The 27,388-nt window shown below is 39.1% G+C and overlaps 1 protein-coding gene across 2 annotated transcripts in view; it reads left to right on the forward strand.

The window, feature by feature from the left end:
* Nucleotides 1–26,360, forward strand: part of Lars1 (leucyl-tRNA synthetase 1) — an 88,837-nt gene extending 62,477 nt beyond the window's left edge. Inside the window, exons 23-32 of one of the 2 annotated variants that reach the window (XM_004664719.2) lie at nucleotides 175–358; nucleotides 3,359–3,449; nucleotides 6,312–6,452; nucleotides 8,105–8,245; nucleotides 8,461–8,571; nucleotides 12,514–12,624; nucleotides 14,566–14,670; nucleotides 17,583–17,678; nucleotides 20,236–20,368; nucleotides 25,980–26,360. In XM_004664719.2, coding sequence (XP_004664776.2) covers nucleotides 175–358; nucleotides 3,359–3,449; nucleotides 6,312–6,452; nucleotides 8,105–8,245; nucleotides 8,461–8,571; nucleotides 12,514–12,624; nucleotides 14,566–14,670; nucleotides 17,583–17,678; nucleotides 20,236–20,368; nucleotides 25,980–26,185 — 1,319 coding nt within the window. In that variant the 3' untranslated portion in view covers nucleotides 26,186–26,360. The remainder of the gene's footprint in view (nucleotides 1–174; nucleotides 359–3,358; nucleotides 3,450–6,311; nucleotides 6,453–8,104; nucleotides 8,246–8,460; nucleotides 8,572–12,513; nucleotides 12,625–14,565; nucleotides 14,671–17,582; nucleotides 17,679–20,235; nucleotides 20,369–25,979) is intronic. The other variant, XM_045132708.1, reaches the window with a different exon arrangement.
* Nucleotides 26,361–27,388: the final 1,028 nt, after the last annotated feature.

Below are 27,388 nucleotides of genomic sequence, written 5' to 3' on the forward strand. Positions count from 1 at the left end.
TACATATAGGCTGACCTGGAACTTGCTCTAGTTCGAGGCTGGGCTTGAACTCATAGTGATCCTCCTACCTCTGCCTCCCAAATGCTGTGATTAAAGATGTATACCACCACACTTGGCCTGGTAAACTTTTTTTTTTTTGGTAAACATATTTTTAAGTGATTTCTTTTTTTTCAGGAATGCGCCTAGCTCTGGCTGATGCTGGTGACACTGTTGAAGATGCCAATTTTGTGGAAGCCATGGCAGATGCAGGTATCCTTCGTCTGTACACATGGGTGGAATGGGTGAAAGAAATGCTTGCCAACTGGAATAGCCTAAGAAGTGGTCCTGCCAACACTTTCAATGATAGAGTTTTTGCCAGGTAACCTATGAAACCAACCACTTTGTGCTTTGGAAGTTGCTTGGTCCTGGTGCATGTTCAAGTTTATTTTTTCTTGTTTTCTAAAATAATTGATGATGATCACTTCTACTTATTGAGGGCTTACTTGTCCAGGCACTGTGTTAGGTGCTTTGTATCCACTGTATGACTTTAGCCTTAGTACAACCTTGTATGCTAATGATGTTATTCAACTTGATAAGGGTCTTTTATTTTTTTAATTTGACAGAGAAAGAGGGGCCCATTCTCTGTCTAGAGCAAATGCCTTAACCACTAAGCCATCCCTCCAGTCCCCTTCAAATTTTATTTATTTATTTTAGAGAGAGAGAGAAAGACAGAGACAGAGACAGAGACAGAGAGAAAGAGAACCAGGGCCTCTAGCTATTGCAAATGAACTCCAGACACATGCACCACCTTGGGCATCTGTCTTATGTGGGTACTGGGAACCGAACCTGGGTTCTTAGGCTTCTCAGGCAAGTACCTTAACTGCTAAGCTGTCTCTCCAGCCCTCAACTTGATAAGGAAACTGAGGTTTAGAAAAATTCAGTATTCATTAAATGCCTTGAAGTTAGTAATCAAAGATTTGACATATGAACTTGTTTCTATTTTCAAAGTCTATTATAATCATTTTCCCTGTTGTCTCATATTACAGAGGGACAAAATGGTTTAAGGAAACCTAAATTAAGAGAAAAGGAAAGTATCTTCCTTAAAAAAAAAAAAATTACTTATTTGCCCATGTGTGTAGGGAAGGGGCAAGAGAAGGGAGCACCAGAGTCTCTTGCCATTGCAAATGAACTACACGTTCATATGTCACTTTTTGTATTTGGCTTTATGTGGGTACTGGTGAGTTGAACCTGGGCTGGCAGGAAGGAAGAGCCTTTAACCACTGAGCAATCTCACCAGCCCATACCTCATCTTTTAAAAAATTTAAGACATTTGGGCTTAGTGGTTAAGGTGCTTGCCTGTGAAGCCTAAGGAACCATATTCCACTCACCAGGTCCCACGTAAGCTAGACCCAAGGTGACACAAGTGTGCAAGGTTACACATGCACAGTACATGGTACACACATCTGGAGTTCGATCACTGTGGCTGGAGGCCCTGGCATACCAATTCTTTCTCTCTTTCTCTTTCAGTCTTGTTCTTTCACATTAAAAAAAAAAAAATTCTAGTCTGTTAGGCTTGGTTCAAAAAGAAATTAAAAATAAATTTGGGCTGCAAAGATGGCTTAGGGGTTAAGGTGCTTGCCTGTGAAGCCTAAGGACCCAGGTTTGAGTCCCCATTTAAGCCAGATATACAAGGTGGTACATACATCTGGAGTTCACTTGCAGTGGCTAGAGGCCCTGACATGCCCATTCTCTCTCTCTCTCTGGCTCTATCTCCCAAATAAATAAATAAAATATTAAAAAATAAAATTCAAGATATCAATTTACTTTCAGGAGTTGTCCTAAGCACTGGTATTATAAAGATGAGTAACGTGATTCTTCCTTGTTGGCTAGCAGAAGAGACAAATTCCACCAACTATAAATGCAGTAAGAGGAATAAGGAGAATTCAGAGAAGATGTGTGAATTCTGTATTTCTTGACAAATAAATAGTAGTTTTGCAGGGAGATAAGAAAGCATGTACAATCAATGGAAAGGGTATAGTATTTGAAATATATACAGCAGCACTCGGGATGCAGAAGTAGGAGCATCATAGTTTCGAAGCCGTCCTGAAATTATGTAGTGAATTCCAGGTCAGCAAGACCCTACCTTGAAAAAACAAAAATAAACAAACAAAAAAATAGAAATACATGTAGTATGTATAGGACAGAGGTAAGACGTGAAAAAGATTGGAGCCATATTAGGCTAAATTAAACTTAGGTGGTAAAGCTGCGCATAGTGGCACATGCTTTTAATCTAAGCACTCGGGATGCAGAAATAGGATCGCTGTGAGTTTGAGGCCAGTCTGAGACTACATAGTGAATTCTAAGACAGCCTGGGCAAGACCCTACCTTGAAGAAACAAACAAAAAACCCCTCAGGTGGTAAAAGACTTTTTTTTTTTTTTTTTTTGTAATACCTAATATCAATTACTTAACATGCACTAACTGAATCCTGGCTGAAGCCTTAGCTAAGCTATTTTTCATATTGTATTTTTAATTTAACACTATTTCCATCAATGAATTTTTCAGACAGACAAGTTTCCCACTGTAGCCCAGGCTGGACACAAACTCACTGCAGTACTTCAACTTCCTGAGTACTAACTAGGATTACAGGCCACTCTTTATAGTTCCATCAAGGAATTTGTTGTTTTAATCATTTTATTTATTTATTTATTTATTAGACACAGTGGGGAGAGAGATTGGGCACGCCAGGGCCTCTAGCCACTGCAAATGAACTCCAGATGCATGTGCCACGATGTTCATCTGTGGGACCTGGAGAATTGAACCTGGGTTCTTAGGTTTCTTAGGCAAGTGCCTTAACTGCTAAGCCATCTCCCCAGCCTATCCATCAAGAAGTTTTAAACAAGCATTGTTAACTGCTGTCATAGATAGGATCCCTAGACAGTGGAAGATGATAGTGCCTGAGAGGGGTAGACAAATAGTCATCACAGTGGTGGCACTAAGACAAAGATGGATTAAAAAAAATGAGGGGGGTAGGCAGACAGGGAGACTGGGCACGCCAGGCCTTCTAGCCACTGCAAAAGAACTCTAGATGCAGGTTCTACCTTGTGCATCTGGCTTGTGTGGGGAATGGAAATGGGTCCTTTGGCTTTGCCATCACATGCCTTAATCATTAAATTATCTCTCCAGCCCCAGGGATGGGGTTGTATTAGGCAGTTTCAAGTACTTCAGCTGTTGTTTATTTTGCTGCTTATGAATAGATGCAGTCTAAATATGTAAATGATAGTAATTATTTAAATGTTATATGTAAGTATGTAACATGAAATATACAAAATATACAATTTCCTTTAAACTTAGTAATTTTTTCTTTCCCTCTTCAATAGTGAAATGAATGCCGGAATCATAAAAACAGATCAAAACTATGAAAAGATGATGTTTAAAGAAGCTTTGAAGACAGGGTTTTTTGAGTTTCAGGTATGTTGTTCTCCAGGTATCTAAAACATGTCAATTTTAATGTGAAATGTTTTTCCCATTTCTTCTTGCTGAAGTGCTGACAGAAAAATCTTTCCTAGATGTTTTTGCATTCTAAAGTAAATTGTGATTTTACATAGCTCTTTTGAAATTATACACATTTTGTCCATTTAGTTTGAGAATTCTGTTTCTCTTTGGTCAATAAACACTCAGAAGATTAAATCTAAAAATCATCTATACTTTGCACAAAAGTGTTTTTTTGTTGTTCAGTTTTTTGATCCAGGGTCTCATGTAGCTCAGGCTGGCCTAGAACTAACTATGTAGCTGAGGATGACCTTGAACTCCTGATCCTCCTATGTCCACTTTCCAAGTACCTGGTTTATAGGTATGTGCCACCATGTTCTGCTGCACAAAAGCATTTTTTTTTTTCCCCCTGAGGTAGGGTCTTGCTCTAGCCCAGGCTGACCTGGAATTCACTCTGTAGGCTCAGGCTGGCCTTGCACTCATGGCAATCCTCCTACTTCTACCTCCTCAGTGCTGGGATTAAAGGTGTGTGTGGGACCACACCCGGCACAAAAGCATTTTTTATGAGACTGATGCACTGTGTACTGTGCTATTGAAGCACCTATAAAGTGTTTATTTTAAATATCATTTATTTATTTATTTGCAAGTAGAGAAAGGGAATGGGCCCACCAGGACCTTTGCCAGTACAAACAGACTCTAGATGCATGTACCATTTTGTGTATCTAGCTTTTACATGGGTAATGAGGAATTGAACCCAGGCCACCAGACTTTGCAAGCAAGTGCTTTTAACCACAGAGCCATCTCTCCAGCCCAAAAGTTTTTTTATGTTTTTAAATTTTTTTGTTTTTTTATGGTAGGGTCTCATTCTAGCCCAGACTGACCTGGAATTGACTATGAAGTCTCAGGCTGACCTTGAACTCATAGTGATTCTCCTATCTCTGCCTCCTATGTACTGGGATTAAAGGTGTGCACCACCATGCTCAGCTTCCAAAAGTATCTTTTTGTTTGTTTGTTTGTTTTTTTGAGGTAGGATTTCACTCTAGCCCAGGCTGACCTGGAATTCACTGTGTGGTCTCAGGGTGGCCTTGAACTCACGGTGATTCTCCTACCTCTGCCTCCTGAATGCTCGGATTAAAGGCATGCACCACCATGCCCGGCTTCCAAAAGTATTTTTTTTAAATGTTTTATTTATTCATTTATTTGAGAGAGAGAGGCAGAGGAAGAGCCAGAGAGAAAGAGAATGGGTGTGCCAGGGCCTCCAGCCACTGCATATGAACTCCATACGCATGTGCCCCCTTGTGCATTTGGCTTATGTGGGTCCTGGGGAATTGAATCTGTGTCCTTTTGCTTCATAGGCAAACACCTTAACCTCTAAGCCACTTATTTCCTTAGCCCCCAAAAGTATTTAAAAAAATATTTTGAATTTATTTATTTGACAAAGAGGGAGAGAAAGAGAATGGGTGAGCCAGGGCCTCCAGCCACTGCAAACGAACTCCAGGTGCATGCGCCCCCTTGTGCGTCTGGCTAGCATGGGTCCTGGGGAATCGAACCTGGGTCCTTTGGCTTTGCAGGAAAATGCATTAACTTCTAAGCCATCCCTCCAGTCCCCAAAAGTATTTTTAAATAAATAAATCAGTAGGTAAAGTCGTCATTGTGATGAGCTTGACAACAAATGTTTTCTGAGGTTTTCCACCAGATGTCAGTATTTTTCCAAGTTTGGCATTTTAAGTGCTAAATGCAGCTTTTCTCAGTTTTGTAAATATCACATTGGGATTTATGTAACTTGGTTTTCAGATATGGTTAAATTAAGATAAGTGCTGAGCATAGAGTTGTGTTGTATTTATAGCCTTTCTTTGCATTTATTATCTTTCTCATACACTGTGTAAAGCACTTACCGTTAGAAAACAGTTAAAATTATTTAGCTTTCAAGTCTCAGTTACAAAGTTGTGGCAATGGTGACTCCTGTCTGTAATGCCAGCACTCACAAAGCAAGAGGATTGCTGTGAGTTCAAGGCCAGCCTGGTCCACATAATGATTTGAAAATAATGAGGAAAGGCCAGCCTGAGACACAATAATAAAACCTTGTCTAAGAAAAAAAATGAAGAAACAAAAATGAAACATCAAAATCAATTTTGTTTGTTTTTCTTGTAGTACTGGGAATTGAACCCAGGGCATTGTATAAACTAGGCAAGCATTCTACTATTAAACAGCATTCCCCAGCTCCCTTTCCTGAATATCATTATTATAAAACTACAATATCCTTTGGATAAAAGATTAATTTATAATTACTTGTAGAGTTTTAAAAATAAATAAAACTGTGCTGGAGAGACGGCTTAGCGGTTAAATGCTTGCCAGTGAAGTCTAAGGACCCCGGTTCGAGGCTCAATTCCCCAGGACCCATGTAAGCCAGATACACAAGGTGGCTGGCGCATGCATCTGGAGTTCGTCTGCAGTGGCTGAAGGCCCTGACGCACCCATTCTCTCTCTCTCTCTCTCTCTCTGTGCCTGTTTCTTTGTCTCAAATAAAAATAAACAATAAATAAATAAAACCTTTATAATAATTTGCTGAAATTTTAAGGACTAAAAACTTTTTTTTTTTTTTTTTGGTTTTTCAAGGTAGGGTCTCACTCTAGCCCAGGCTGACCTGGAATTCACTATGTAGTCTCAGGGTGGCCTCAAATTCATGGTGATCCTCCTACCTCTGCCTCCCGAGTGCTGGGATTAAAGGCGTGTGCCACCATGCCCGGCTTAAAAACTTATCATATACTAATATCAAGGTACTGAATATTTTTATTTTAAAGAGGGTGAGGAAAATTGTAAATAACTTGAAATTTTTTACAGGCTGCAAAAGATAAATACCGGGAATTGGCCATAGAGGGTATGCACAGAGAGCTTGTGTTCCGGTTCATTGAAGTTCAGACGCTTCTTTTGGCTCCCTTCTGTCCACATTTGTGTGAGCACATCTGGACGCTCCTGGGAAAGGTACCCACAAAGGTTTAGAGTGTTGTGACCATTTTTTTTTTGGTTTTATAAAGCAAATCTTACTGTAACATTCTTGTTAGAAAAAGAAGTGGAGTATGAGTATATCAGGAATAATACTAGATTGTATTTATCATAATAGGTTGAAACAGGTAGATTGAAAACACGATCACATGTGTTATCTGCTACCTCATTCCAATCTGTTAAGAAATGTAATATATTTGACTATATTATTCAGATTTACATTTGAATACATATGTAATTAATATTGTTATTCTAGCTGTTAAAAAGGAGAAAGTACTTAGATATAATTGTTATAAGCTGCTTCTAAGCAAAGACAAGTGCATATTTGCATAAGTATTCTTTTATATAAAACTCTTGGCATATATAGAGCTGTACATTTAACGTTGTTACAGTAACATTAGTTTTTAATTTTTATTATTTGTGTGTATATGTTTATGGTTAAGTGTGTATGTTTGTGAATTTTGTATGATGTGTGTGTGTGGGTTCATGCATGGAGATCAGAGGACAATCCTGGGGCATTTCTCCTCTCCTTCAACCTTGTTTTGTGGCAAGATTTTGTAGCTGGATTCTGGCTCTGCCTCTCACAGTGGAAGGTGGGTTGGGATTATGGACATGTGCAACTCCACATCTGTTTTTTATTTTATTTATCTATTTATTTTTTTGAGGTAGAGTCTCACTCTAGCTCAGGCTGATCTGGAATTCACAATGTAGTCTCACGGTGGCCTCAAACTCATGGCAGTCCTCCTACCTCTGCCTCCCAAGTGCTGGGATTAAAGACATGCATTACCATGCCCAGCTTTTTCAGCATCTGTTTTTGCATGAGTGCTGAGGAAGATCAGATTTGGATCAGCAGCCTGTAAATGAGTACCTTTAGCCATTGAGCCATCTTTCAGCCTATGTATTAGTGTTCTTACTGGGAAGATAATTCAGTCACTTCCCCCAAGCTTGTGGATAAATAGACTGGCTTGTGTAATACTCCTTTTCATCTTTACTTTCAGTGCATGAATGATGCAAAAATATGCTCATTATCTATATACTGAATAGTCATACTTTCTTTAAAATATTTTATTTTCATTTATTTGTTTGAGTGAGAGAAAAAGGCAGGGAGAGGGAGAGAGAGAGAGAGAATGGGCACGCCAGGGCATACAGCCACTGCAAATGAATTCTAGTGCATGTGCCACCTTGTTCATCTGGCTTATGTGGGTCCTAGGGAATTGAACTTTGGCCCTTTGGCTTTGCATGCAAGTGCCTTAACCGCTAAGTCATCTCTGCAGACCCCTGAATATTTATACTTTCAATACTAGATATATTAATAGGATAAAACTGACAGCATGCATAATTTATATAATAATGATTAAACTTGGGCAAATTAGCATTACATAATTTTCTTTGAAAGTGAGCATATGTGTGTGGGTATTAATATGCTTGTACAAATGGATGCTAATTAAGAATGTAGAGTCAGACTTCACAGCTTGAATTCTAGGGAACATTAGATCAGGGACTGCAGAAGTGTGCTATGTTTGCAGTTAGAACACACAATTACAGATGGCAGCCTTGGTATGAGACTGTAAGCAAGAATTATAAAGTGTTAGGTTGCTTCGTCTCACTCTCTCTTTGTGTTGTTTTTTAAGCCTGGATCAATTATGAATGCTTCATGGCCTATGGCAGGTCCTGTGGACGAGTCCTTGATACGTTCCTCACAGTATCTGATGGAAGTAGCACATGACCTTAGATTACGGCTCAAGAACTATATGATGCCAGCTAAAGGGAAGGTGAAGTCATCCTTTAAAAATGATGTTTTTGATCAAATAACATTTAACAGTAATGAAATTAAGATTTACTGTGTGGTGCTATATTTGTACTACTAGTACAGTTCTGAAGTATATATTTTTAAATGTGAAAGTTACTAGTAGTAAATACTTTGTGGGGAGGCTTTCTTACTTTTGATTTACACAAAAATCATTATTTCTCTTTTTCATCTGGGCAGAAGACTGACAAGCAGCCGCCTCAGAGGCCTTCGCATTGCACCATCTACGTGGCAAAGAATTATCCCCCGTGGCAGCACACTACCCTGTCGGTTCTGCGTAAGCACTTTGAGGTGATGCTTTCAGCAAACTTTCTCCTCAGTACTGTGTTAGGCTGGTTGTGGTGTGTTGATGTCAGCCATATTCGAGGCACCATAGCTTAGTTCTCTCCAGGCAAGAGCACCCTTAGTTACCTTTGGACCTCATAAATGGGTGCCCAGGGAAAAGCTGCTATTTTCATCATCTTTGAAAAATTCTTACAAAAATATATCAAATCTAAAGCTGGGTGAGGTGACATATGCACTTGGGCGGCAGAGGTAGGAGGATCTCCGTGAGTTCGAGGCCACCCTGAGATTACATAGTAAATTTCAGGTCAGCTTGAGCTAGAGCGAGACCCTACCTCGAAACCCCTCCCCTCCCCCCCCAAAAATCAAATCTAGTTGCCTGTAATGAAAAGGTTTCCTCATTTCTTCCCTTCTTCTCTCTCTCCTTCCCATTCTCCATAGCTTAAAATGCTTACTCAAAAGACAGAGTTTACCTTTAGATTCTGTTGGGATTTGGGCAGTGGGGCTCATGAAGGTTTACCTTGATATGAAATAAACTGAAACTTTGTCTTCAGTACTACAAAAGAAAATGGTGTTTAGTGAGATAATTAGCTAAGGAATGGTTGTGCTCAAAGATTTTTTTGGCTCTGTTAGGTAAATACGTATGAAATGAGATAATTGTAAGTAACTCAGTATTTAAACTTAGTTCAAATTTTACTAAAGGAAAAATCTACTTTTCATTTACATTTAAGGGATAGGTATAGAGTATGCTTTATAATTTTTCCCCTCAGGTTATTCAAATAGTTATTAATGGATTTAAGAAAGGGAAAGACAGCCGGGAATGGTGGTGCATGCCTTTAATCCCAGGACTCAGGAGGCAGAGGTGCCGTGAGTTTGAGGCCACCCTAAGACTACAGAGTGAAATCCAGGTCAGCCTGGGCTAGAGTGAGACCCTACCTCAAAAAATCACATTGGGGGAAAAGAAAAGGAAAGACAAGATAGGAACTATACTTAAAATACAAAAGACAAATCCAAAGCTTTAATTTTCAGCTCTTTATTGGAATTTGCTGCAATACTTTTCCTAGTGAATTAAGAATTATTCATGCCGGGTGTGATGGTACACACCTTTAATCCCAGCAGTCAGAGGGAGTAGGAGAATTGCTATGAGTTCAAGGCCACCCTGAGATTACATAGTGAATTCCAGGTCTGCCTGGGCTAGGGTGAAACCCTACCTTGAAAAACAAAACAAACCCCCCCCCCCAAAAAAAAAGGAATATTCAAAAAAACTGCATCTCCATGTATAAAGTCTAGTGGGATGCTTTGTATTCTTTGTAAATCTATTTTTATGGAAAACTCCTCCACCCTTGAGTATGTGTCAGAAACACAGAAGGTGTCCTTTATCTGTCCTTTATCGACAGAGTTTGAATTATGGTAAGTGAAAGGTGAGTCCTGCCTTGATAGGCAGAGAAATGGGATTGCTTCAGCTCCTCTACCTTCCTACCAACAGGCTTCAGGAGGCAATAGAAAATCAAAGACAGTGTGTAATTTCTCTGGTACTGATATGTATTTCACTTCTTTTGTTTTGGAAATCCTACTTTATTATTATTATTATTTTTTTACTAGATATTACTTCAAAAAAAAGAAGCAATCACTTGAAAAAAGTCATTATTGGCCTTTTCCTTTAAAATTTATTTATTTGCAGGCAGAGAGAAAGAGAGAATGCAGATGGGCTTGCCAGGGCCTCTTGCCACTAAAAATGAACTCCACATGCATGTACCACTTTGTGTATCTGGCTTCACATGGGTATTGGGAAATTGAACCCAAGCCAGTCAGCTTTGTAAGCTTAACTGCTGAGCTATCTTTCCAGCCATTGGCTTCTTTTTTTTTTTTTTTTTTGTTCATTTTTTTAAAATTTATTTGAGAGTTACAGAGAGAGAAAAAGAGGAAGGTACAGAGAGAGAGAATGGGCACGCCAGGGCCTCCAGCCACTGCAAAGGAACTCTAGACACATGCACCCTTTTGTGCATCTGGCTAACATGGATCCTAGGGAATTGAGCCTCAAACTGGGGTCCTTAGGGTTCATAGGCAAGCGCTTAACTGCTAAATCATCTCTCCAGCCCTTCTTCTTTTTTTTTTTAAATTTTGTTTATTTTTATTTATTTATTTGAGAGTGACAGACAGAGAGAAAGAGGCAGAGAGAAAGAGAGAATGGGTGCATCAGGGCCTTCAGCCACTGCTAATGTACTCCAGATGCATGCGCCACCTTCTGCATCTAGCTTATGTGGGTACTGGGGAATTGAGCCTCTAACCTGGCTCTTTCGGCTTCACAGGCAAGTGTTAAATGGCTAAGCCATCTCTCCAGCCCTATTGGCTTCTTTTTGATTTTTTTTTTCAAGGTAGGGTCTTGCTCTAGCCCAGGCTGATACACTATGTAGTCTCAGGGTGACCTTGAACTCATGGCACTCCTACCTCTGCCTCCTGAGTGCTGGATTAAAGGCATGCACCACCATGCCCAATGTTATTTTTGAATTTTTTGCTTTTCATACAAAAGAACTAGAAGTCTTTTTTTTTGAGGTAGGGGCTCTCTGTAGCCCAAGCAAACTCATAGGATCCTCCTACCTCTGCCTCCCAAGTTCTGGGATTAAGGGTGTTGTGCTATCACACCTGGCTGATCAGGAAGTCTTAAGGTCAAACTTGGTATGTCTTTCGTGATGCAAGAAAGATTGATGTTTTCCATCTTTTCCTTTCTCATTGACAAGTGGAGGAAGCATTTTTTTCATGAAGTGTAGTAAAGCTTAGAATTGAGTGTAAGTAGAGTATTTGAAAACATACTATATATCACCTTCATTTAGATTCATTCTCAAGCCTTGGCCTTCTTGCCATGCTTATATAGCTAGAAAAAAAAATAAGTCATCTCAAAATCTGAAAAGGTTACTCATTTTGCTTCTCACTTTATTGCAGGGTCATTGATGTTTGCAGAAATAAATTTACATTCAGTCAGCCCATCTATGATTAAATGTCTGTTAGTGATATGTGGCATAGGTGTTTATTTTTTTCAAAATATATTTTTTAGGTAGTTATTTTGGAATATGTAGAAATGATACAGTTTATTTTTGTTTATTTTCTTTTATTTATTTATTTATTTCTTATTTCTTTGAAAGTGACAGAGAGAAGGAGGGAGGGAGAGAGAGAGAGAATGGGTGCATCTGGCTAATGTGGGTCTTGGGGAATCGAGCCTCGAACTGGGGTCCTTAGGCTTCACAGGCAAGCGCTTAACCGCTAAGCCATCTCTCCAGCCCTTGTTTTATTTTCTTGAGTCAGGGTCTCACTCTAGCCCAGGTTGACCTGAAACTTACTCTAGTCCTAGGCTGGCCTTGAACTCATGGCAATTTTTCTACCTCTGCTTCCTGAGTGCTGGGATTAAAGGTATGCACCACTATGCCTGGCTGATGCTATTTTTTTTAACATAGTAACTAGGGATTTTTTTCCTTCACATTTTTAAGTAACAGAAAGAAGACTGTTCAAAAGCAGTCATTATACAGATCTTATATATGATAACCATATAGTTTTCCATTGCAGTATGACTGATGGGAAGACTAGAACTTTAAGTTATGAAGACAGGATCTTTATATGATTGTCAGTATGTGACTATCAGTGTTAAACACTAAAGAGTATCTCTTGCAGGAGACATTAAGGGAGGCTAAATATTCAGTGTAATGCTCCATTTTTTCCCCCTCTAAATTAATAGGCGTGTATCTCTTGAGTTTAGAGGGAATGGAAGACTCCTTTCTGTACTGGTCGCTGAGCTTTTATTTCCTTATGATGCTGGGTCCAAATACTCCTTGCCCCTTTAATAGACTGTTTAGAAGCTGCTATTCTATGTTTGATGGAGTTTGAATAGTCATACTGGTAATCTTGTGTCATTTTAAAAATGCTTCTTTCTCTACATTCCTCTGTTTTCCTTATTTTTAGGCCAATAGTGGAAAATTGCCTGATAACAAAGTCATTGCTACTGAACTAGGTAATTTGCCAGAATTGAAGAAATATATGAAGAAAGTCATGCCATTTGTTGCTACGATTAAGGTAAGTAAACTGGAGCTTGTATAGCTGTGACCACATGAGAAATGGTTAGGTAGGGCAGTCTGAGGGAAATGAAACGCTGTGGGCACAATATTCACCCAGATATCTGCTAAAACAGATCTTTTCAGTGATTCTGAGAAATGAGCTATCAGATTTCAAGTTACCTGCTGCTGAATATATGAAAGTAGGTATTATGGAAGAAAAATTAGCTAAGAATTGTTTTAGTAAATTCTTTTTATGTTCTACTTTCCTTTCTCTTCAATTTGAGGCAGAAATATTATATATATCTTTACATTAGGGAGTTTTTCTAATCCTTTAACTGGAACCAAGTTGCCACATTTATGTAGGTCTAACTAAGCAGGATATACTTTGCTCATAGTGGGGAAGAGTTGGTTTCTTGAGGGTCTCTGTATCAGACTTAAGAAGTAGTGTATTACTAAATTACATTGTTGATTTGCAGGGCAAAAAATGACTTTGCAAACTTAGAAAGTGATTAGTAACTTTGGAAATAAGAAAATGGTTTTCTAGCTCTTTTCATGGAGAAAAAACCAGAACTTAGATGGTAACTTAGTCCATTTTCTGCTGCTATCACAATGCTATAGACTGGATAATTCTTTTTTCTTTTTTTTTTTTTGAGGTAGGGTCCCACTCTAGCCCAGGTTGACCTGGAATTCACTACCTCTGTCTTCCGAGTGCTGGTATTAACGGCACGTACCACCATGCCCGGCCTCTTTTATCTATTTTTTTAAAATATTTTTTTATCTTTATTTATTGGAGAGAGAGAAAGAGGCACAAAGAGAGAGAGAGAGTGTGTGTGAGAATGGGTGTGCCAGGGCATGTAGCCACTGCAAACAAACTCCAGATGCATACATTTGGTTTATTTGGGTCCTGAGGAATTGAACCTGGGTCTTTTGGTTTTTCAGGCAAGTGCTCTAACCGCTAAGCCATCTTTCCAGCCCCTCTTGTCTTTTTTTTTTTTTTTTTTTGTGGTGCTGGAGATTCAACCTAGGGCTTCCTATTAGGCAAGAGTTCTGTCATTGAACCACATTCTCAGCCTAAGATTGGGTCATTTATATAAATAGTGGAAGTTTATTTAGCTTAGTTCTAAAGGCAGGGCAGGTAGGAGCACAGCACTGGCATATAGCTGGTGCCCTTGTTCCGCATCAGGTATGGCAGAGGGCCAGGTGAGGACACCTTTAGTCTAGAGAGAGGGAAACAAGCTGACTTATCCTTGTGTCAGGATTCCACTTCTCCAGTAACTGCCTCACTCTCCATATGAGAGTATTAGTCCACAGTAGATGGTAAACTAAAGCACTGAAAAGTAGGAATAATGTCGGGTCACTTTCCCACATGTTCTTTTAGCTATATTTCTACTTATGAGCTAGTGTCTCTAAGATTAAATTTTTAGAAGCAAATATTTAATAATGAAGAAAATTAAGAATAAGATTGTTTTTTGTATACTACAAGGTTATCTGAGTACCTGTATATAATATGACTTTTTTTTTTTTCTTTAAACTTTGTAGGAATATCATTGGGAATTTATAGTAGTTATCTTGGAGAATTTAAATTAAAATATTATCTAAAGGGGTGTTGTTTTTTCCATTTCTTTGATTCCTTGTCACAGTGAATTCATTAGGCTTTCACATTAAGCCAGTCTAAGTAAATAATCATAGAACCATATTTTCTAAATATAAAATTCATGTTTTCCAACCTTTTCAATACCCTCTTAAATCTTATCTTACTATAAATGGTAGCTATTGTGAGCTAGTAATTTTATTAACAGGCAGACATTGATAAGGGGAACCCATGAGTCTAAGGCTTTTCTTTTAACTGTTGAAATGTAAAGATTTTTATCAGTTGTGAGAATGATTACTTTGGAAGAACTACATTATTTTCAACATACCCTTAATGTGATTGTATTTTTGAAATTACTTTGGCTATTAGGAAAATATAGAGAAGAAAGGGTCTCATGTCCTGGATTTGCAGCTGGAGTTTGATGAACAGGCAGTACTTACGGAGAATATAGTCTTCTTAACTAATTCTCTTGAGGTAAGAGGGTTTTAATTAATCATAGAAAACCACAATCCTATTCTTTCATAAACATTTTCACAAACTTCATCTTCTGTGTTTAGTACTTTTCCTAAATATATCTGTCAAAAATATTTGAGGAAGGCCAGGTGTGGTGGCGCATGCCTTTAATCCCAGCACTGGGGGTGGGGGGGGTGGTAGAGATAGGAGGATCATGTACATTTGAGGCCACCCTGAAGCTACATAGTGAATTCCAGGTCAGCCTGGGCTACAGTGAGAACCTACCTAAAAAAAAAAAAAAAAAAAAAAATTGAGGAAAGAAAATGAATGGGTATAAAAATTAAAGAAAGATAAAATAATAAGCAGTCACCTTCATTTATCAAGTTTTCCTATGTATAAAAAAGATAAATTGGGGCTGGAGAGATGGCTTAGGCGTTTGCCTGCAAAGTCAAAGGATCCTGTTTCAATTCTCCAGGACCCACGTTAGCCAGATGCACAAGTTGGCACATGTGTCTGGAGTTTGCAGTGGCTGGAGGCCCTGGTGTGCCCATTCTCTCTCTCTCTCTCTCTCTCTGCCTCTGTCTCTCTCTAAAAAAAAAAAAAAAAAAGATAAACTGTGTATGACTAGATACTCTTTAACAGGAGAAACCTTAATTTTGTTTGTTTTTTTTTTGTTGTTGGTGGGCTTTTTTTTTGAGGTAGGATCTTGCTCTAGCCCAGGCTGACCTGGAATTCACTATGTAGTCTTAGGGTAGCCTCGAACTCACAGCTATCCTCCTACCTCTGCCTCCCCAGTGCTGGGATTAAAGGCATGCTCCACCACACCTGGCTAGAAACCTTAAATTTAAAAGCTCCCGGAGTCTCTCATGTTATGGATCATCCTGCATTGGCCCCCATCAACCCTCAGATTCACAAAAGGTGTTAGTTATACTCTATTCATAATGCATTATTAATCATAGCTTCTTACACAAATTCAAAAATGCTTTTTCTTAGATAACTTAGGGAAAATAATTTACTCTAGAATACTGTGTTAGAAAGCTTAAAAAGTGGTTCTAAATAATAAAAAAGACACTAAAATAAAAAAGTACAAGTTTAGGGTTTGCATAAAACTTTCATAAAATAAAGAGATGGAAGAAAGTTATGTCTAAGTAAGTATTTTATTTACTTTTGAAGTAGGGTCTCACTCTAGCCCAGGTTGACCTGGAATTCACTATGTAATCTCAGGGTGGCCTCAAATTCATAGCAGTTCTCCTACCTCTGCCCCCTTCCCACCAGTGCTGGGATTAAAGGCATGAGCTACTATTATTACCATATTATTGCTGTATTTTTTGTTGCTACTAAGGATTGAACCCAGAGCCTCATGCATGCTAAGTCTGTTAACAAAGAAACTAAATATTGGCAGACATGGTGGTGCACACGTTTAATCCCAGGGAAGCAGAGGTAGGAGAATTGTTGTGAGTTTAAGGAAAGCCTGAGACTACATAGTGGATTCCAGGTCATCTTGGGCTAGAGTGACATCCTACCTTGAGACACTTGAAGCATACATACATACACACACACACACACACCCTAAATATTAGTAGGCTTTTTACTTGTATCTTTATATGCTCATATATATTCATATAGGTCAAAAACTGCTCTGTTCTTGGTGGCTTAGAGGTTAAGAGTGCTTCCTGTGAAAGTATGAAGGCCTGAGGAAGTCTGAGACAGCCTGAATTCAACCTCCTATCACCCATGTAAATAGCTGGGTGTGGCCACACATGCCTGTAGTTTTTGTCCTGTGGGAAGTAGAGACTGGAGAATCCGAGAATTGTGAAAATGTCAAGAGCTTGAATCATTAAGAGACCATGTCTCAAGGAAACAAGCTGGTGAGGAGGGATACCTAGTGTTCTCCTTGACCTCTGCACATATGTGCATATACCACACACCACCATACACCACATGCAAAGCAACAACAGAATTCTTCGGGCTGTGGAGAAAGCTCAGTGGATAAAGTGTGAGTACCTGAGCTCATATCCCCATTACTCATGTACATGCTGGATGCTGTAATGGGTGTCTGTACTCCAAAGATATCTATGACAAGAAGAGAGGTGTGGGGACAGGAGAACTGGCCAGAAGCCTGGGGACCAGCCAGCCAACTGAGTAGTAAGTGAGACATCCTGCCTCAAACAAGGTGGAAAGGGAGAACTGACAATCGAAAGTGTCATGCACATGTACACATACACACCACAAAAAGCCAACCCCAGGCTGGAGAGATGGCTTAGCACTTAAGGTGCTTACTTGTGAAGCCTAAGGACCCATGTTCAACTCTCCAGGTTCTAGATACCCAAGGTAATGCAAGCACAAGATCACATATGCTCACAAAGGGGCACATCCATCTAGAGTTCGATTGCAGTGGCTGGAGGCCTTGTCATGTCAATTCTCTCTGTCTCCCACTCTCTTACATTAAAAAAAAAAAAAAAAGAAACCCAACGCTTCTTGAAATTTTTTACTTGGACAGTGAAAACACACCTTGTGTTTAGGGCCACCTTATATTCAAAAATATATAGTATGCTATATTCCTGAACTTGTCTTTCATTTATTTAACTGGAAGCATTTTGTTCTTAAATGATGAATTTCTGAACTTTTGTTTGAGTAGAAAGTTTTTCTGCTGATTCCTGCTTTTTTTTGTATTGCAGAGTGATGCCAGATTTTATTATAAAATGTGATAAATGGATTGATAAATACTACTATGAGACATCTAAGATGAATGCTAATAACCGATTAAAGATTTTCTTTACTGTTCATAAGGAAATAACGAAATTGTACAGATTATTTATGTTAAGTGGAGAAACTAGGAAACAGTTTTGCTTTTGATAAAATGGTATGGTGACTAAATTCGATCATATTAAGTCTACTGATGACTTCCATTCTCCCCCACCCTTTCCCTTTAGCTGGAACACATAGAAGTCAAGTTTGCCTCTGAAGCAGAAGATAAAGTCAGAGAAGATTGTTGTCCTGGGAAACCACTTAATGTTTTTAGAACAGAAGTAAGTTGAAGAAATCTTACTGAATCATTGCATGTTGGACCTAGAAGATACAGTAGAGGTGTTTCATCTGTGTCTGTAAGACCTAGAGAAATTAAGTGAATGAAGGCCACAGTTAGAAATGAAGCTGCACTTGAGGAGTCCTAACTTGGGTTGGTGCAGTTCTTACTTTTCCTTACTTTATACTATGAGTAGCATTAATTACTAATTTTTATTTGTAGCTTTTCTTTTCCTCTTTATTTTATTTTTTAATTTATTTATTTGAAAGAGAGAGAGAGAATGGGCACGCCAGGGCTTCCAGCCACTGCAAACGAATTCCAGATGCATGCACCACCTTGTGCGTCTGGCTTATGGGGGTCCTGGGGAATCAAACCAAGGTCCTTTTGGCTTTGCAGACAAGCTCCTTAACTGCTAAGCCATTTCTCCAGCCCTCAACTGTACTCTTCACTGTATAGCTTTTCTTTTCTTTCTTTTGGTTTTTCGAGGTAAGGTCTCACTCTGGCCCAGGCTGACCTGGAATTAACTACGTAGTCTCAGGCTGGCCTCGAATTCATGGCAGTTCTCCTACCTATGCCCCCCAAGTGCTGGGATCAAAGGTGTGCGCCGCCATGCCTGGCTTGTTTTTGTTTTTTGAGGTAAAGTTTCACTCTTAGCCCAGGCTGACCTAGACTTCACTATGTGGTCTCAGGTGGCTTGAAACTTGCAGCAATCCTCCTACCTCTGCTTCCCAAGTACTAGGATCAAAGGCATGTGCCACCACGCCCGGCTATTTGTAGTTTTTAAAAATAAAAATATGTGGCTGGAAAGATGGCTTATGGTTAGGGCGTTTGCCTGCAAAGCAAAGCCAAAGGGCCCAGGTTTGATTCCCCAGTACCCACGTAAAGCCAGATGCCCAAGGTGGTGGGTGCGTCTGGAGTTCATTTGCAGTGGCTAGAGGCCTTCATGCACCCATTCTCTCTCTCTTTCATAAACAAACAAATAAATAAAATATTTAAAAGATATGATTTCAACTTTTTTTAAAGTAGAGGATAAAGTTCTTTCAAATATTTGTAGAGTTCACAATAAGGAAACCCCTGAGATATGTTTAAAATTAATGTTTTCAAGATTTTTATTTATTTATTTATTTATTTATTTATTTTGGTTTTTTGAGGTAGGGTCTCACTCTGGTCCAGGCTGGCCTGGAATTAACTCAGGGTGGCATTGAACTCTTGGTGATCCTCCTGCCTCTGCCTCCCGAGTGCTGGGATTAAAGGTGTACACTACCACGCCCGGCACGATTTTTATTTTAAAAAAACTTGTCAAGATTTTTGTTTTTAAACAAAATGCTTAAATTCCAAATGTCAGATTCTGGCTGGAGAGATGGTTTAGTGGTTAAGTTGGTTGCCTGCAAATTCAAAGGGCCCAGGTTCAGTTCTCCAAGTGTCAGATTCTGAGTTTTGTGTAGTTTGATTGTTATTTAAAGCTTTTAGTTTTTTGTATAAGCCAGGTAGATGCTTAAGTTACACTGGAACTGCTTTTTTTCCCTATTTTTTTGCTGCTATTGGTGAAGATAAAAAAAATGTCATAGAGATTCAGTTTAGCTTTAAGTCCATTCAGATTTGGCAAAGTCCAGTGGACTAACATACCAATGTTGTTACTTTATCTCGTTAATTGAAAACTGAACAAATGGAAAAGGATTATTTTGAAAGAATAAGGTAAATACAATCATAGAGACCTCCTGACCTTACATTAAGTGTGATCGCTTTCAAAAGTGCAGTAATAGGGCTGGAGAGATAGCTTAGTAATTAACATACTTGCCTGCAAAGCCAAAGGGCCCCAGTTCGAATCCCTAGGACCTATGAATACCATGTGCACAAGTTTGCACATGCATCTGGAGTTTGTTGCAGCAGTTGGAGACCCTGGTGCATCCATTCTATTTCTATCTGCCTCTTTCTCTCTATCTCAAATAAATAAATTAAAAAAATTTAAAGTGCAGTAATATGGAAATAGATATATGAAATAGTGTTCTATATAAATTATTATTTCAGACCATTTTTAAGTCTTATATGCATTGTTTTACAAGACTCACATGACTTTTTTCACTTAAGATAATAAAGCTAGTCCTTTAAATTACATTTTTCTGTAGTGTAGGAGATAGTAACTGGCATAGAACTAAGTATGCTTTCTGTATGACCCTGGGCTGTTTTCTCAATCATTCTGGTTCTCAGCTTCTCATTCATGGTGGTTGTTGAAAATAAGTAACTTCCAGGATATAGAACTAATGTCTGTAAAGTGCTTTTATACTGTCTGACATGTAGTCATAATTCAACAAATACTGGTAGTTATGGGAAGAGAAATGTAATTATTATTATCATTTGTCATCAATATTGATATATGTAGTTGTAATCAGTTTTACCAAGCCATCTGTTTATAAACATGAACTTATACAGCTTTTCTTTATATTTGAGCATGTCTTGGCTGTGACTTAGAATGCCAGAATTAGATATGTCTTTATTCTCCTCTCTCTTTGCAATCTTCAAATTTGACTTCTCTTATAATCATTTTTTTTCTTATTTCCTAGCCTGGTGTACCACTTTCTCTAGTAAACCCCCAGCCATCCAATGGTCACTTCTCAACCAAAATTGATATCAGGCAAGGAGATAACTGTGAATTGATAATCAGGCGTTTAATGAGAATAGACCGAGGAATCAAAGGTAAATGATTTCCCTAAAATTCACACTTGTGGATTTGATGAGTTCTAAGCACAGGAGAAAAAGAGATAGTAACTGACTTGTTTATGGACAGCTGTGTGATGCCATGGAAAGAATACTGGGCCCAGAATCAGAAAACCACATTCTTTTGGGGTTAGATAGTTTGGATGAGGTTTTATATGCTACTGAAGTGCTAAGCTGATTTCTTTCAGTGAAATGAGATTAGATATTGCTTCAAGGCTTTGTATGTCTCTAAAATTTAAACAAGCAATTTCTCTCTCTTAAGAGGCAATTCAAAATTAGGGATACATTCTTCCAGTATTAAGTGCTCTAATACAGTTTCTCGTTTCTCTTTGGTGTACATCTGTGGAGCGTCTACCATGTGTAGTGTATATAGAGACAACCAGGTGTACTGGCTTTGAGGATCCCACAGAGTGCTATTATCAGCTAAAAGTTGCATCTAGCAAAAGGGTAGGGGACAAAGCTACTGAAATACTTATCTAAAATCTAAGGAGAAAGTGAATGCAGGGAGAAAAATAAAGATACGGCAGTTGGGAGGTGGAGGTATGAGGATTGTTGTGAGCTTGAGGCTACGCTGAGATTACGGTGAATTCTAGGTAATCCTGGTCTAGTGTGAGACCTTACCTCAAAAATTCCCCCCCTCCAAAAATAAAAGGACAGAAAGGATAAAATCTGTGACATAGAGGAAGGTGATATCCAGTTATATAGTTATGGAGAAAATGGTTTTAGGATGCTGTTTGGAAAATGATGGGAAAGTGTTTATTAGGAGGAGGAAAGTACTGAATTCATGTTATACAGCACCAGCAACAGTACTAGGCCTAGGGATTTGAGTGTTTATAAACCTGATTTTTAATTTTGATAAAATACCTGTGACATGGGTTGTATTTTTGTTGTTTTGAGAAAGGGTTTCACAGAATAATGCAGGCTGGCCTTGATTTTGCAGCCCTTCTGCCTCAGCCTCTTGTGCACTGGGATTGTAAGTGTGGGCTGTCCTGCTTGGCCATTTTGTTTTTTCTTTATTTTTTGGCTTTTGAGGTAGGGTCTTGTTCTAGCCAAGGCTAACCTGAAATTCAATATGTAGCCTCATGGTGGCCTCAGACTCACCATGATCCTTCTACCTCTGACTCCTAAGTGCTAGGATTAAAGGCATGTGCCACCACACCTGGTATGTCCTCCCCCCCCCCCCCCAGGTAGGTTTTCACTAGCCCAGGCTGGCCTGGAATTCACTTTTTAGTCTCAGGGTGGCCTTAAACTTATGGTGATCCTTCTACCTTTGCCTCCCAAGTGTAGGGATTAAAGGTGTGCACCACACTACATAGCTACATAGACTACATAGCTGGTATTTTGATATTTTTGAGTATACAATTCAGTGACATTGAGTGTATTTATCACCACCATCCAACTTGAGAACTTTTTCATACTCCCAAACTGAAACCCTATACCCATTAAATTAAAATTATGATATTTTAGTCTGTCTCTTTCCTTCTTTTTGAGCATTGTTCAACTTATTGCCCCTGTGTATTATGTGTATTAATTATTCTAGTGCCTCATAGAAGTGTAATCATAATATTTGTATTTTATTTATTTTTTTAAAAATGTATTTTCTTTAGTTATTTGCAAGCAGATAGAACAGAGACAGATAGACAGACAGACAGACAGGCACACACACACACACACACACACACACACACAGAATGGGTGCACCAGGGCTTCTAGCCAATGCAAATGAACTCCAGATGCTTGTGCCACTTTGTGCATCTGGCTTTATGTGTGTCCTGGGAAATCAGACCCAGTCATCAGGCCTTGCAAGCAAGTGCCTTAACTGCTGAGCCATCTCTCCAGCCCTGCACTTTTTTTTAGATTCAATAAATTAATTTACAAGTGGTTCTTTTCTTTTCTTTTCTTTTTTTTTTTTGTTTTTTCAAGGTAGGGTTTCACTTTAGCCCAGGTGGCTTGGAACTCATGGTGATCGTCCTGCCTCGGCCTTCTGAGTGCTGGGATTAAAGTCACGCGCCACCATACTGGTAGGGCTTCTTATTTTAAGAGAGAAGATCTCAGGGCTGGAGAGATGGCTTAGCAGTTAAGGTGCTTGAGGCCTGCTAAGCCTAAGGATCCAGGTTTGATTCCCCAGTACCCATATAATCCAGGTATAAAGGTGCTGCATGTGTCTCTCTCAGATAAATAAAATATTTTTTTTAAACGAGACATAAAATCTCTTATGTTAAAGCAGGGTGTTGTGGCACAGGCCTTTAATCCTAGCACTTGTGAGGCAGAGGTAGGATTGTCATTAGTTCAAGGCTACCTGAGACTACATAGTGAATTCCAGATTCCAGGTCAGCCTGGGCTAGAGCAAGACCCCACCTTGAAAAACCAAAACAACAAAACAAAACAAAACACCTCCTATGTTGTCTAAACTGGCTTTGATCCTCTAAGCTTAAGCAATCCCCCTAATTCAGCTTCTGGAGCGGCAGAGACTATAGATATGTGCCATTGCACAATGCAGTAATTTTCCTTTTGAGGTAAGCTTATTTCACTAAGCAAAACATCATTCAAATTCATTCATGTTCTTGGGATTTATTATGTTCCTGTAATAAGCCAGATGCTGTAGGATGGTTACCCTATATTTGGATCTTACAGGCTTAAAGAAGCAGAACTTGGGGGTATGGAACTGTCAATTTATCAATAAACTATTTTGTTATATTTGGAATGCTTCCATTCAGTCATGAGGAGGCTTTGTAATAGAAAGAACTCTTAGCCTTGAAGACATCATGTCTTTTAGAAATATAGGTATTGAGTCGGGCATGGTAGCACATTCCTTTAATCCCAGCACTTGGGAGGCAGAGAGAGGTAGGAGGATTGCTGTGAGTTCAAGGCCACCCTGAGACTACGAATTCCAGGTCAGCTTGGGTTAGTCAGCCTGGGTTAAACAGAGACCCTACCTCAAAAAACCAACCCCTCAAAATGTGTGTGTGTGTATAATGGTGTGGACATATTGGATAGCAGTATTATGAGGCTGTCGTACAGAAGAGAAAGTATGTATATATTAAAATTTTTATTATAAAATGTTCTCTTTAAGTGTACTCAGCCATAGCACTGACTGTGCTTGCTCATGGAGCCTCTGACACCATTCTCTATCTACTAGTTATGAGTAATATTATCATACAGTGTTTCAAGTTTGGTGTTAAAAATCTGCTATAAATTTTAGAAAGTGGCTGGGCGTGGTAGCACACGCCTTTAATCCCAGCTCTTTGGATGCAGAAGTAGGAGGATTGCATGAGTTCGAGGCCACCCTGATACTACATAGTGAACTCCAGGTCAGCCTGGGCTAGAGTGAGACCCTACTCAAAAAAACAAAAACAAAAACAAAAAAAAAATAAAAAACTTTAGAAAGTGGATAGAAACATTAGGGAGTTTTGAAATTGATATTCCTATAAAAATCTATAGAAGAGATCTAACCTTGATATTTTTTCCAAAACCCCTCAGGATGCTTTGATATCTTCAAGAGCCTGAGTGTGTTGCATATACTAGATAGAAAAGGAATTAAATTCAGTAACACAGTTCCTAGTCTGTCTGCTGTAATAGCCAGCAAGCCGTCCAATTAGTGCCAATTGTATTGAGGGTGATTACAATCTAGGTCCAGGAGGAACTTGACTAAAATCATTATTTCACTCCACAAAGGCCACTGAGCAACTATTTGATGATAATGACTTTAAATCACTCACAACCCATGCCACATATGAACCATATTTGGAGGTGAAAGGCTCCATTTCATATTATCAATCCCTCGGGATTTTCAATCACCCTCATCTTTTCTCTAAGTGCCTTAAATCTTGTGCAGTTGCAGATTTAAATTTCAACATTTTCAGTGACTAGAGAGATCTAGGATAAGAAAAGATAGTAAAGCCACCAAGAAAGCTCTAACAATTTATTGGCAGTAATAAACTACATGGTGAAACATCCAAGCAAATGTGTTTTGTCACCTAGAAACATGAATGAGTATTAAGGTTTCTTTGAAATAGTTTGAATTAGAATTACTTGAAATGGTGAGGGATGACTGTTAGAGAGAGAGCTGTAGCAGAACATTTTATATATAACATCTGTTGGCAGGACTTGTCTCTGTTTCTATAGCAAACTATTTGTTACTCCTTATGTTCAAGTTAAATTGCAAGGGCTGTTAAAATGAATTGTATTTTCCAAATGAGATCAAGACCATCATGGAGATTGTACCTGCTCCTTTCCTATGTTAATTTTCAGGGCTTGTGCTGTGTCTGGGAACAATCGCACAATCTCTACAGAGACTCTTAGACTGGGTTTGCTTTCATGGTAGATGCAGGTATTTTTCTATAAGCCCTAAGATTTCTTTAAACTTGAAGTCCTTCAGTCTTTGTTTCCCAGAAAGTCGAATGACTGGATAACTTGTACTCCTGGTTTTGCTGCCAGCTGCATTAATGTCCCCTTTTATCTCTTATCCCTCTCATTTAAACTTCGTACTCTTGTGATACCATGAGGGAGGATAGCAAACAGACCACCCAGCAGTCTGTTTTAGAAAGAGTTGAAAGCAATTTAGAACATATCTTCTGGATCAGGTTAAGCATAACTAGCTATGCTATGCTTAGAATGAGATTTAAGTTCAGAAGCAGCATTTGTAGTCACTTACAGTGTTTTTCCACCATAGGAAATAAAGCTGTTTGATGTTGAGAAGTCTCAGAATTGCTTAGATAAATTTCCTTGGGACTCAGTTGTTGGCAAGATTGTTGGATCATGAATTTGTTTATAGGGCAAATGTTTATGTTTTTGCCAGAAGCCATCATACTTATCAGCTTGCACAATAGGAGATCAAGAAAATCTCAGGCAGGCTAGGATTGGAGCAGGCCTTAAGGTTTCTGCCTGCCCTAGCTGTTCTTGTCTCATCAATTTGCTCCTAACATAAACACTTTCCATCTTTTTAGCAAAACAAGAAACAGGTAGCACTATTTTTTTCAGTAATAATTATTTCTTCAAAAATAGCTCCCAGAAAAGCTACTCTTAAGAGTTAGTTTACTCCAGGAGCACAAAAAAGAAATGTTTTCAACTTTTTAATACTCTGAAGTCTGGGTACTGGGAACATATACAAAGTAAGTGAGGTAGCTGGGTGTGGTGGTGCGCACCTTTAATCCCAGCACTTGGGAGGCAAAGGGAGGAGGATCACCGTGAGTTCAAGGCCATCCTGAGACTACATAGTGAGTTCCAGGTCAGCCTGGGGTAGTGTGAAACCCTACCTCAAAAGACCCTCCCCCCCCCCCCAAAAAAAGCAAAGGAGGTGAGGAGATAATTTAGGTTGATACTTAAAAGACACTCAGTGCTTCCTCTCCCTCAATTTATTGTTTCAGGAGATGTGTTGTACAGAATTGCTCTCACTGTTTGAGCTGCGTAAAAAGCTGAAAATGGATGAAGATTTATTTGCTATTAGCTTTACTTCTGAGGCTGTGTTCCCTTTAATAATCTGATGAAAATACTTTGGTTATGACAACTGGTTTGTTTAAAATGTGAACTGTAAGCCTCACTTTGGGTCTGTGTCAGTGACTACTAAACACTCATGTCTCTCCTGCTGTAGACCTTAACAAAGTGAAGCTCATGAGGTTTGATGATCCACTGTTGGGGCCTAGACGAGTTCCAGTCCTAGGAAGAGAGCACACTGAGAAGACCCTCATTTCTGAGCATGCTGTTTTCCATGTGGACCTCATGAGCAAGAAAATCCACCTCACTGAGAATGGCCTGTTGGCAGATATTGGCGATACAATTGTTTATCTGGTTCATTAAGCTCACATAAGCTGAAGATTTATTATGGTTTCTATGGATATTACTACTCTGAGTCAGGTAGACCTAAATATATATCATTTCTAATTGTCAAATTCTTTATCTAATCCTAATTGTACCAACTCATCTTTTATTTCCTGGATTGAATAAACTTTTTTGAAAATCTTTGGACCTCTAAGAGAAATGGTTTGCATTGTATTTGTTATTTTTTTGAACCAATTATTGCTACTTTACAGGAGTTTCTACTTTCATTAGTTACTTTTCTCATTGCTATGACAAAGTACTTCACAAAAGCAACTCAAGGAAGGAAGGGAAGGAGGGACTTATGGAGGAAGAGTTTATTTTGCCTCACAGATGTTATAGTCCATAGCAGGGAAGTGGGTGTGAGGTGGCTGGTCATATTGTATCTGCAGTCAGGAAGCAGAGAGAAATGAATGCTGGTGCTCAGCTTCCCTTTTCCTTTTTTTTTTTTTTTTTTTTTTAAAAAAAAAACAACACTTATTAAGAGAGAGACTGAGAAAGAGAAAGGGAGAGAATGGGCATGTCAGGGCATTCAGCCACTGCAAACGAACTCCAGAAGCATGTGCCACCTTGTGCATCTGGCTTAGATGGGTCCTGGGGAATTGAACCTGAGTTCCTTGGCTTTGCAAGCAAATGCCCTGTCCACTAAGCCATTCCTCCAGACCTCTTCCTCCTTTATATTCAGTCCAGGACTCCAACCCATGGAATGGAGCTGCCCAAATTTTAGGTGTATGTTCCTACCTCAATTAATTTAGAAACTCATTCACAGAGGTTTGTCTATAGGGGGCTCTATGTCTTTTAAAGATGATAGCATTAACTGTCCTACTGACCTTCAGCAGAGAAGTGTTCATCCATACACTTCCTTTCCCCCCCATTTTTCTTTGTTATTTGTAAACGGTTTTTCTCTAGCCCAGTCTACTCTTGAGCTCAGCCTCCTGAGTGTAGACTTACGTGGCGAGTCCCCCTGTGTCTTCTGTCACTGTGCTTCCCTTACGGAGTGCAGGGTATACATACAGTTCATGGAGGCCAAGAACTAGATCACAGCTTTTTACACTACATTCACTTCAGGAGTTAACTATGCTTATTATTTAAAAATAAAAAGATAGGGCTGGAGAGATGGCTTAGCGGTTAAGCGCTTGCCTGTGAAGCCTAAGGACCCCGGTTAGAGGCTCGGTTCACCAGGTC

Source organism: Jaculus jaculus, chromosome 13 (genome assembly GCF_020740685.1).
Source record: "Jaculus jaculus isolate mJacJac1 chromosome 13, mJacJac1.mat.Y.cur, whole genome shotgun sequence".
Taxonomy (NCBI): domain Eukaryota; kingdom Metazoa; phylum Chordata; class Mammalia; order Rodentia; family Dipodidae; genus Jaculus; species Jaculus jaculus.